The 11,630-nt window shown below is 41.6% G+C and overlaps 1 protein-coding gene across 1 annotated transcript in view; it reads left to right on the top strand.

Moving 5' to 3' along the window:
• Positions 1-11,630, top strand: part of LOC109952263 (adenylate cyclase type 3-like) — a 149,804-nt gene that overhangs the window by 80,731 nt on the left and 57,443 nt on the right. The window contains 3 exon segments of the mRNA XM_020587246.1: positions 3,731-3,842; positions 5,005-5,132; positions 5,558-5,716. Of these exon segments, the coding sequence (XP_020442902.1) occupies positions 3,731-3,842; positions 5,005-5,132; positions 5,558-5,716 (399 nt within the window).

The raw sequence follows: 11,630 nt of genomic DNA, 5'->3' as shown, positions 1-11,630 counted from the left end.
CAAAATGTTCAGCTCTTCAAGGACAGTCATTTCTAAACTTCATACTTTTGAAATATTTAGCTTTATTTTGACAATCTTGCCCCATTCAAATGAATGGGAAAATTCTACTTCAGCATACTTTCAGCTACCAAAATGTTCAGCTTCTCAGGGACATTCATGCTTTTCTTAAGAATTTTTCTAGACTTCATTCTTTATAAAATTTAGCTTTATTTTGAAAATTTTGCCCCATTCAAATGAATAGGGAAATTTTACACTCAGCATACTTTCAGCTATTTCGGGTATCAAAATGTTCAGCTCTTCAAGGACAGTCATTTCTAAACTTCATACTTTTGAAATATTTAGCTTTATTTTGAAAATTTTGCCCCATTCAAATGAATAGGGAAATTTTACACTCAGCATACTTTCAGCTATTTCGGGTATCAAAATGTTCAGCTCTCTAAGTACATTCATGCTTCTCTTCACAATTGTTCTAAATCTCATAGCTTTGACATATTTATCTTTATTTTGAAAATCTTGCCCCATTCAAATGAATGGGAATATTCAAATTCAGTATACATTCAGCTATTTCAGGTATTAAAATTATCAGTTGTTCAACTCGTCAAAAACTTTCATGTTTCTAATCAGAATTTTTCTAAACTTCATACTTTCGAAATATTTAGCTTTATTTTGAAAGTTTTCCCTGATTCAAATGAATGGGAAAATTCTACTTCAGCATACCTTCACCTTTTTCGGGTATCAAAATGTTCAGCTCTTCAAGGCCATTCCTACTTTATTGCATCTCATCCTTCAGATTAGTCAACAAAGAACTTCAGCCATTTCTTCTCAACTATTTCAACAAAGAAATTCAGCCATTTCTTCTCATCTTTCAGCTGTTTCAGCAATTGATTTCAGGCATTTTCAGGACGATCTTTCAGCTTAATCCATATGTATTCACGACAGGAAATGCATTTCTCTAGTTATTATTATTTTGGGATCTTCCACCATTTTTTTTTGGCACTTTGTAAGTCCAGCAAACTTTCAACTATACAGGCCATTGAGGTCTTTATCTGTTCAACTCTTCAGGGACATCCCTGCTGGTACTCAACATATAACATTTTATAACATTTATACTTTTTAATTGATTCAGCTTTATTGTTTACAATACAAGTCAATGGGAGCTCAAAGTGCTGAGTCAATGACAGTCTCGGAGTGCCATCTGGTGGTTCATAAAATGCAGCGCAATTAGGACATGCCCATACATAACTGCTCTCTCTCCCCCTCTCTCTGTCTCTCTCCCCCTCCCCCTCTCCCTCTTGCTGTCTCTCCCCCCACACACACACGTTCACACCTACTTGTTTTACCTTCTTTGTGGGGTCCAATTGGGCTATTTTCACATCTTAATAAGTTCAGCATACTTTCAGCTAGAAAAGCCATTCAAGTATCAAAATGTTCAGCTCTTCGAGGCCATTCCTATTTTATTGCATCTCGTCCTTCAGATTATTCAACAAAGAACTTCAGCCATTTCTTCTCAACGTTTTCAACAAAGAACTTCAACCATTTCTTCTCATCTTTCAGCTGTTTCATGGCTCTTTAATCCTCTCATGAACCTGCATCACATCACATACACTGGCCTCAAGCAGTCAAAGCAAACGGGTACTGTGATTCAGGGGAGTCCAGCATTGAGAGGCTAATCATTCACTGCCCCAAGGTGCTTCACTGGCTGTCTGATCATAGGTTAGAACCGGTCAGGTAAAACAATGATTCCCTTCATTCCCAGACATGCAGTAATTTCAGGCCCTGTATTTTTCCCCACATTCTCTGGTCACAGTGCAGCAGCAGGAGGTAAATTATATCCACAAAACTACATTTTGTCAAAAAAGTCCACTTTTAAAATGGCACTGGTGGATGTCAGGCAAGCTGCTCAGATTATGACCATTCCAGGAAATCCTTAATCTCTCACGTAATACTTTATTTTGTTAGAAAAACAGTCTCGTGAGCGAGAGTTTGTGTATTAACTGAGTTGATTCTGCATAGAAGTACCAGAATGTACATACACCTCATTTTTTGAGCTTTAGGTCATGTCTGGCTGTTCAGTGAGTTTGGGTCACAAGAACCTTTAACAGTCCTCCACATTAGGATATGTTTTTGAGCATATTTTAACTAAAAAATAAATGATTAATATGGCTTTAACAGTCTTAACAGTATAAAATTCAACCTTTCTTTGTCAGTGTTTCCCTGTTCAGCTTCAGTGTCTTGCAAAAGTAGTCATACCCCTTGAATTTTTCCACATTTTGTCACATTACAACCACAAACTTAAATGTATTTTATTGGGATTTTATGTGATAGACCAACACAAAGTATCGCATAATTGTGGAGGGAAAATGATATGTGGTGTTCAAGATTTTTTACAAATAAAAATCTGAAAAGTGTGGCGTGCATATTTATTCAGCCCTCTTTACTTTCATATTTAGAATGTTCATATATACAGAAATGCAGTAGGAGCTCTTAGAGGTTTGCCTTTGTGTATAGAGTCCACCTGTGTGTAATTCAATTATGTTGCCATGTAGGGGACACAGCAAACATGTGAAAGAAGGTGCTCTGGTCCATCCAATCTGACTGAACTGGAGCTACTTTGCAAAGAAGAATGGGCAAAAATTGCAGTCTCTAGATGTGCAAAGCTGGTAGAGACATACCCCAAAAGACTTGCAGCTGTAATTGCAGCGAAAGGTGCTTTGACAAAGTATTGATTCAAGGGGTCTATCACATAAAATCCCAATAAAATACATTTAGGTTTTTGGTTGTAATGTGACAAAATGTGGAAAAATTCAAGGGGTATGAATACTTTTGCAAGGCACTGTATGTAAGCTTTGAAAAGTTGTTTTGCACACTGGATTTTTTTCCTTCATCACCACCATTGAATTGGCTGCAAGAAAGCTTCTCTTGATGGCAAGGGGAATGAATGATTACAGGAAGTAAAACCTGTTTTTGGTGGATATGGACATATGATTATTACATAAAGACAGACTTGAAAAATTGTGAACCTATCCTTTAGAGCCCTATTTATACACAGTGTGGATTAGTTCATTCCAAGCAGATGCAATGAAACAGAATGTTGATAATATTGCAAACTTGTATTGGTAAAGATGAGAAAAGCCTTAAAGTTTACTACCTGAAGCATCAGTAAGGAACAGTCCAAGAAAGCATTCATGTAAGTGCTTACACTCTCACCAACAATTAGACTCACCTTCTAGAATCAGGAGCAATAGCATGTGCTTTTGCCAACTGAAGTTAATATGGTACACTAAATACTAACAGCATGATAAAAAGTAGAGACTAAGAAATACATTTTGAACGACATGTTGTATCTGAATCCAAAGGGTCTGTTGTGTTTCTGCCAACACTGTGAAAAGATGACAAAGTTCATCACAGCATCTCAGCCATCTGCTGCAGTTTGATTATCAGATGAAAAACATTCAGTGTCATACCTGCTGTCTCCTCTGCTTCCTGCATTCCAGTGGGTTTACCCATGCCACCAAGTAACAGGCAGTATGTCAGTATAGCCAGATGGATTGCAGCGGTCATCTTTGTGGCAGTTTTCAACAAAGTATGCAGTGCACTGGAGTCAGTGGCTGGCCACAGATCCAAACAGATTAGAAACAACATGAAATGTCTTAACCGTAAAAATGTGCATGGGGGTTTCCTTTAATGTGACTGATGTCAGTAGACATATGCTGTCCTGTATCTGTCTCAGTATTTTGTTTGCAGACATCGTGGGCTTCACCCAGCTGTCATCGTCTTGCAGTGCTCAGGAGCTGGTCAAATTGCTCAATGAGCTATTTGCTCGCTTTGACAAACTGGCTGCAGTGAGTTTCATACCCCACTTTAATGACTTTTACTGTTTTATACATGTATGAATTTTTATGATGTTACATCAAGGCTACAAGAAATGATCAAACATTCTCAATGACATACACCTATAGACATTTACAATGTCTAACCAGTTTTCATTTTAATTATTTGGGGTCATTTTAAATAGTTGTGCATAGTCAAAGTTACATAAAAAGCATTATCCAGTGACCCAGCTAGGGGTGGTAAACCCGATCTGTGACCCAGGTGTATAAAAACTACAAGTTATGGTTTTATAGGAATTAAATGGGAAGTTATTTCTTACAAAAAACAAAAAGAGGCAGTCTTTGTTGATTGCCTAGCAATCACACAGTGATGACAAAACTGGACTTTTCAATTTAGACTCCAGTGCTAAGGTGTAGCATCAGTCCATCTTTTGTGAGCCACTCTACCTTAAATTGATTTTGTCCATGCTGTTTAAAAACAGTTTACATAAAAAACATCTCTATATTTCATTTTAGTACATTTATATGGTGTGAATGTTTAGTATCATTAGTTAAGTGTGAATGCCATTGTCAGCACTTCCATTTTTATGGCAAAGCCATGTTCAGACAGCGAAACAAAGGGACAGCAGGGTTGCTCAGCATACGCTGAACCAGGCTTCACTTTTGCTCCAGTGCAACACAACACCATCTAGCAAGGAACTGTGTTGGTCAATCATGGTGGTTTTTGTAACATGGGTATTATATTTCTACAGTTTAACTCATGAACATTGCAATGAAAGATAAAATTTGTCAAAGTGATGACCTTTCATAATTATCAAATCCCACTCTCCTTTTGAAGTATTCTAATCCTCTGGCACCTGAAGTAACACACCTCACCCAACACAGCCTTGTTATTTTAACACAGCTGATTTCAGTCTCAACTCCTACTCAAAGTGCTCTCACATTAAAATGCACTTATTGTGTAGCTCATGCAGGAAGTGATGAGGTACAGCAGACAGTCAGACCTATTAACATTAACTGTTGTGTGCATGGCTAGTCAGTATCAGTTTAGACATGTATATCCCTACACACAATTACAAGCTCACCCTTTCCTTCATTTTCTGTAGCTGCTAAAAGTAGCTGTTTGTACATTCTTGGGTCCATGTCCCTGACTTAACCTTAACTACCCTTTCAGAAATATCACCAGCTGAGGATCAAAATCCTGGGAGACTGCTACTATTGTATCTGTGGGCTTCCAGACTACAGGGAAGATCATGCTGCCTGCTCCATCATGATGGGTCTAGCCATGGTGGATGCTATCTCGTAAGTACAGGGACAATGGGGCCAGGAGCTGGAGAGAGCAGCTTGAGATGACTCTGGATGATGCTGGTTTGTTCTAAACATCAGTCATTGTTAGCTACATGTGATGTCATGGGTTAGTCAGTTGATCATTGCTCTGATAGACTTTTACTGACTCCCAGTACGCTATAATTATGAAATAGAGCTAATTGGACATAGTTTGAAAATGAGAGACCATTAAGCTCACAAGTGCGCATGAATGGATTTGCTTTAGTTTTGGTGACCCTTGATTCTCCAAATGAGATGTCAGAGATAGTCTCACATAGGGTGGAAAATATGTGTCCTGTCCTGATAGCCAGGGTTTTGAAACAGGAAAAAGCAACAACAGAAGCTAGATGTGGCTCTTGCTGCTTTTTATTTAGTGTGATTGCTTTGTCAACCTACCACAGGTATGTCCGAGAGAAAACCAGGACAGATGTTGACATGCGAGTTGGAGTGCACAGCGGTACAGTCCTAGGAGGAGTGCTGGGTCAGAAACGCTGGCAGTACGATGTCTGGTCCACAGATGTCACTGTGGCCAACAAAATGGAGGCTGGAGGGATACCAGGGTAAGAGCAACCATTACTGTATTTTCATCAAGCTTTTAATTAACCTCACTTCAATATTTGTGCCATTATGGTGTCCTTCATATTTTGTCTGTGTTGCTTTCAGTCTATTTATTTGGGTCCCTGGTTGGCTTGGAAAATTCAGCGCAACCAATAACAATCAGTTAAAAGATGCTGGCACAGTAGAGCTAAGGGGAACAGCAGTTGGTAACAAAAATTGGTGTTCATCACTACAAGTGTTACATTTCACAGTACAAGTAGCAATTTAATCAAGTTGTAATATAAAAATAGTGTGTTAAAAAATAAAGAATTGCACAACAAAATAATTTCATTGACCATCAGTTGGACTGAGACATAAGTGAACTAAAAACCTGCTTAGGGCCTTGTAGCCACCAGAGGGCCCCCAAGAGTATCAGAATCAGAATCTGCTTTATTGGCCAGGTGTGTCGGACACACGAATTTGACTCTGGTACATCGGCTCTCGATGTACATGTACATATCCCCATGCAAGGGGCAAGTAAACAGTAAACCAGCATAAGGCTGTGTAATATAACAAAATAAGCAGTATTTACAAGCAACAAACAGTGCAAACAATAAAAAATAAGCAGTATAAACAGGCAGTAAACAATGTAGACAGACAAAGGAATGCTCATTGTAATGAGGTAAATAGGAATAAAATCTGTACAGATCCTCCATGGAGGGCAGGCTCACACCGATGACCTTTTCTGTAGTCCTGACTGTCCGCTGAAGTCTGTACTAAGTCTGTCCTGTTTGGTTGCTGAGCCAAACCAGACAATGATGGAGGTGCAGACTCGATGATTCCTCTGAACAACTGTATCAGCAGCCCCTGCGGCAGGTTGAAATTCCTGAGTTGGCGCAGGAAGTACGTCCTCTGCTGTGCCTTCTTGGTGATGGTCCTGTTGGGGACCCAGTTCTTTTCACCGTTAACTCTGAGAGACGAGGCAGTCCAAGTAACTTCAAAACAGTGCTGATTTATTCAATGATCACAGGTAAAAATTAACATTACACACTCAGGAGTCTTTGCACCTCCAACATGCATGCAGGCAGCTGAAAGATGAAAAGCCCTGAACCATAACAGGCCTATACATTATATCACTTCGGGCTAGCCCCACGCTACGCCGGGACGCCAAACCGTGACGTCTCCCGGTGCCAGCTTTGCAGCTGGCCATAGCAGTAGTCAAAGCATGAAGAAAATCAATGTGTGATTATCTGTTGATTATGTGGTGTGTAGCTAAAACATTTTGACATGACATTAAGCATAAGAAAATATTATGACTACGACTATGGTTAAACACGTCATAACAATAAGGATAAACATTGTCTCCTAACAATAATCAACTTTCTGTCTAGTTATCCTTGAACCTGAACAACCTGGAGTACCCCATGAGAATGACTAAGCATTTAACAGCCTGAGCTAGACATCCTGTCTACACTAAACATCTCTAATACATAAAGTATCTAACCAATGTCTATCTAACTAAAAATACCTAACAGTCCTTCACCATAGGACCAGCTGTTCAACCTCCCGTCTATAGGCTGATTTGTCACCATCTCGGATGAGACCAATGAGCATTGTGTCATCTGCAAACTGTAGGAACTTAACCGAGGGCGTCCTTTGAGATGCAGTCATTGGTGTAGAGTGAAAACAGCAGAGGGGAGAGCACACATTCCTGGGGGGCACCTGTGCTTATTGTCCGGGTCCTGGATGTGGTTTTTCCAAGCTGCACCTGCTGCTCCCTGTCTATCAGAAAGCTAGTGATCCACTGACAGGTGGGGGCAGGCACTGTGAGCTGGGTCAGTTTGGAGTGGAATATGGCCGGGATGATCGTGTTGAATGCCAAGCTTAAGTCTGCAAAGAGGGCCCGTGCATATAGGTCCCTGGGGAGTCGAGGTGTTGCAGGATGTAATGCAGTGCCATGTTCGCTGCATCGTCCACTGACCTGTTTGCCCAGTAGGCGAACTGCAGGGGGTCTAGCAGGGGGTTTATGGTGTCCTTCAGGTGGGCCTACACCAGTCTTTCAAAGGACTTCATTACTACAAATGTCAGGGCAACAGGTCTGTACTCGAATGATGGTGGAGCGTTTGAAGCAGGAGGGGACTTCACACAGCTCCAGTGACCTGTTGAAGATGAGTGTGAAGATGGGGGCCAGCTGATCAGCACACACTTTCAGGCAGGAGGGGTCACACCATCTGGGCCTGGTGCCCTTCTCATCCTTTGTTTTTTACAGCTGCTGGATCTGAGGTGGGGAGGGTGCGGGGGGAGTGTTGTTTGTCAAACCTGCAGTAGAACACATTCAGGTCATCTGCTAGTTGACGGTCCTCCACATCGGAGGAGATGGTTTCCTATAGCCAGTGATGCTTTTCAGGCTTCTCCACACAGACGAGGGGTCGTTGGCTGAAACCTGAGCTTTCAGCTTTTCAGAGTAGCTCCTCTTTGCTGCTCTGATCTCCTTTGTCAGTGTGTTCCTTGTGTTGGACCCCTATTCTTTTCACCACGTTAACTCTGAGAGACGAAGCAGTCCGAGTAACTTCAAAACAGTGCCGATTTATTCAATGAACACAGGTAAAATTAACATTACACACTCAGGAGTCTTTGCACCTCCAACGTGCACACAGGCAGCTGAAAGATGAAAAGCCCTGAACCATAACAGGCCTATACATTATATCACTTCGGGCTAGCCCCATACTACTCAGGGACGCCAAACCATGACGTCTCCGGTGCCAGCTGTGCAGCTGACCATAGCAGTAGTCAAAGCATGAAGAAAATCAATGTGTGATTATCTGTTGATTATGTGGTGTGTATCTAAAACATTCTGACATGACATCTAGTGACATGTCTTGACACTAAGCATAAGAAAATATTGTGATTACACACATCATAATAATAATACTACTACTGGAGGAAGCGGAAGGCAAGATGGCGCCAGTGTGCACGGCCTGCCGTCTACCACTCCTAATCCTGTGTGCTTTTGTGCTGTATTGTTCATTTTTTTATCCGGAATGGGGGGACTCTGTTGTCATATGATCGCCAAACTTTGCTGAATCTTCGCTTGGGTGTTTCAAACTTGGTTCAGTTTGATTGTCACGGGCACAAATCTCTACCTCCGTTTCTATCAGGTATACCTGCTTACCTTCGCCGTGTTCCGGCTCTCCCATTCAGGAGACAGAGATGTCATGGCAGGAGGGGTGGACAGCTGGTAAGGCTAAAGGCCTCCTTGGCAGGCTAGTCTGGTTCGGCGTGCTCTGGGCACCAGCCTCCACGCTTCATGGCGTTCTCTGGATCCTGTTTGCTCTTTGTTGGTGTCGGTGGTTGGCTCAGACAGGAGGACTGGGTGGCCTCGTAGATGTTATCTACGTCTATGCCGGCGTGGGATTAACTGCTCGAACTTGCGGCCACTGCAGCGTGCCTCCAGGGGGGATAGCTTGCCAGGTCCTATCACAGTCGGCCTGGTTAATGCTAGTTCGTTGGCAAATAAGACTTTTATCTTAAAGGATTTCTTCACTTCCCGAGGATTGGACTTTCTTTGTGTGACTGAGACCTGGTTAGGTGTGGGTGAGTCCAGTGCTCTCCTTGAATTGCAGCCGCCTGATTGTACTTTTCTTAACTCCCCGAGGCCATCGGGCCGCGGAGGGGGAATAGCGACTATTTTTAAATTATTTTTAAATGCAAGCAGATTTGATCATTTCCCTCTTTTTCCAGCTTTGAGGTGTCCTTATTTGAGCTGGGTCACTCTCCGGCCTTATTGTGGGCTGTGATTTATCGCCCACCTAATTTTAATAAGGATTTTATAGGTGACTTTTCTGATTTCGTGGTCAATTTTATGCCTAGATCTGACCAGGATTATTGGGGATTTTAATATACATGTCTGCTGTCCTGACAAACCTTTAGTTAAGGCTTTTTTAGGTCTTATTGACTCTTTTAATCTTACACAATATGTGGCTGGTCCTACCCATGAGCATGGGCACACCTTGGACCTTGTCTTATCTTATGGTGTACCTGTTCGTGAGTTGGGAAATCTGTGACGCTGTGTTTTCTGATCATTTGCCTGTGTTATTTGTGATTGATCTTAATTATTATCCTACTGCTCCTTGCGCTGCCCCGCGGCTCTGCCGTGCATTTAATTCCTCCACTTTCACGCAATTCTCTGACTTTGTTAATGGAATCTTGCATTTTTTGTTTCTGTGGACCCCGAGGATCTCACATTAGATTTTCACTCTGCCTGTCAGGCTGCCATTGCTGCGGTGGAACCACTGAGGATTAGGCGGTCTAGGACTAAGCTCAAGCCCTGGCTAAATGAAGAGTCCTGTGCTGCCAGGCGTGAGTGTCGCAGGGCTGAGCACAGGTGGAGAAAAGACAAACTAGAAGTATCATTTCAGATACTAAGAGACTCTTGGCACAGCTATCAAAAAACTGTGAAAAATCTTGAGACATTATTTCTCTAATATCAATCAATCAAACTGTCATAAGCCTCGTATTTGTTTAAAGTTATTGATTCAGTTTTGAATGTCCCTCAGGCTGCCTGTTTTGAGTCCTCCCCCTCCCTCTGTCAAAACTTTTTATACTTTTTTAAGGACAAGGTTATTTCTACCAGAGCTAAAATGTTATCTCCTGTTTGTAATTTTTCTGCCTCTCGTCCTTGCTCTGCTGTTTTTGATCAGTTTGAGTGTGTGTCTTTATCCCATTGTCAGGAGATTGTTGGGCGATTGAATCCCTCTGGCTCTCCAAAAGATGCTATTCCTCCTCGATTTTTAAAGGAGGTTTTTCCAGTTGTGGGGCCTTTTGTCCTTTCTATTATTAATAGTAGCTTATCTTCTGGGCTGGTTCCTAGGAATTTTAAACATGCTGTGGTGCAGCCACTGATTAAGAAACCTGGTCTGGATCCCACAGTGCTCTTAAATTTTAGGCCCATTTCAAATTTACCATTCCTTTCCAAAATCCTTGAAAAGATAGTTTACACTCAGTTACTGGCCTTTTTAAATGAGCATAATATTCTTGAGATTTTTCAATCAGGGTTTAAAACCCTGCACAGTACTGAGTCAGCTTTGGTGAAAGTTTTAAATGATATTTTTCTTGCAACCGATTTAGGGAATTGCGTTGTCCTAGTGCTCCTGACTTGACAGCCGCTTTTGATACAGTGGATCACAATATCCTTATTTCTTGTTTAGAGCACTGGGTGGGTATTCGAGGTATAGCCCTAGAATGGTTTCGGTCTTATCTTAAGGATCGATCCTTTTGTGTGAAACTTGGGGATACTGTGTGTTCTTCTGAGCCCCTTTTGTATGGGGTTCCGCAGGGCTCAGTTCTTGGACCCCTTCTTTTTCCCCTTTACCTTCTCCCACTCAGCTCTATACTTAGGAAACACGGCATCTCCTTTCATTTTTATGCAGCTGATTGCCAGCTTTATCTTCCGGTTAAAAAGGCGAATTCTTGTGTGAGGATGCTGCTTGAATGCTTAGATGACATTAAATCTTGGCTTGCTTTTAATTTTTTGAAGCTGAATGAGGAGAAGACTGAGGTGATGGTGTTTGGTGATTCTGGTGAGTCTGCTGGGTCACCATCTATTGACTTGGGCTGTTTGGCTCAATACAATAAGAAAAATATTTCAAGTCTGGGTGTTAAAATGGAGTCTAACCTGAAATTTGACGGCCAAATTGCAGCTGTCGTTAAATCTAGTTTTTTTCAATTAAGACAGTTGGCCAGAGTAAAATCAATGGTCTCTAGGCGTCACTTTGAGACACTAATTCATGCTTTTAACACCTCCCGAATTGAACTGCAACACATTGTATCTGGGGAATAGTGAGTCCTCCATCACTCGCCTCCAGATGGTCCAAAATGCTGCAGCTGTCAGGTTTGCCCGGCTGCACCTGCCTTTCTCACTTCTGTCCCTCTGTTTTT

The sequence above is a fragment of the Monopterus albus genome, unplaced genomic scaffold (assembly GCF_001952655.1).
Source record: "Monopterus albus unplaced genomic scaffold, M_albus_1.0 scaffold446.1, whole genome shotgun sequence".
Classification (NCBI taxonomy): Eukaryota; Metazoa; Chordata; class Actinopteri; order Synbranchiformes; family Synbranchidae; genus Monopterus; species Monopterus albus.
This window is presented reverse-complemented; position numbering and strand designations above follow the sequence as displayed.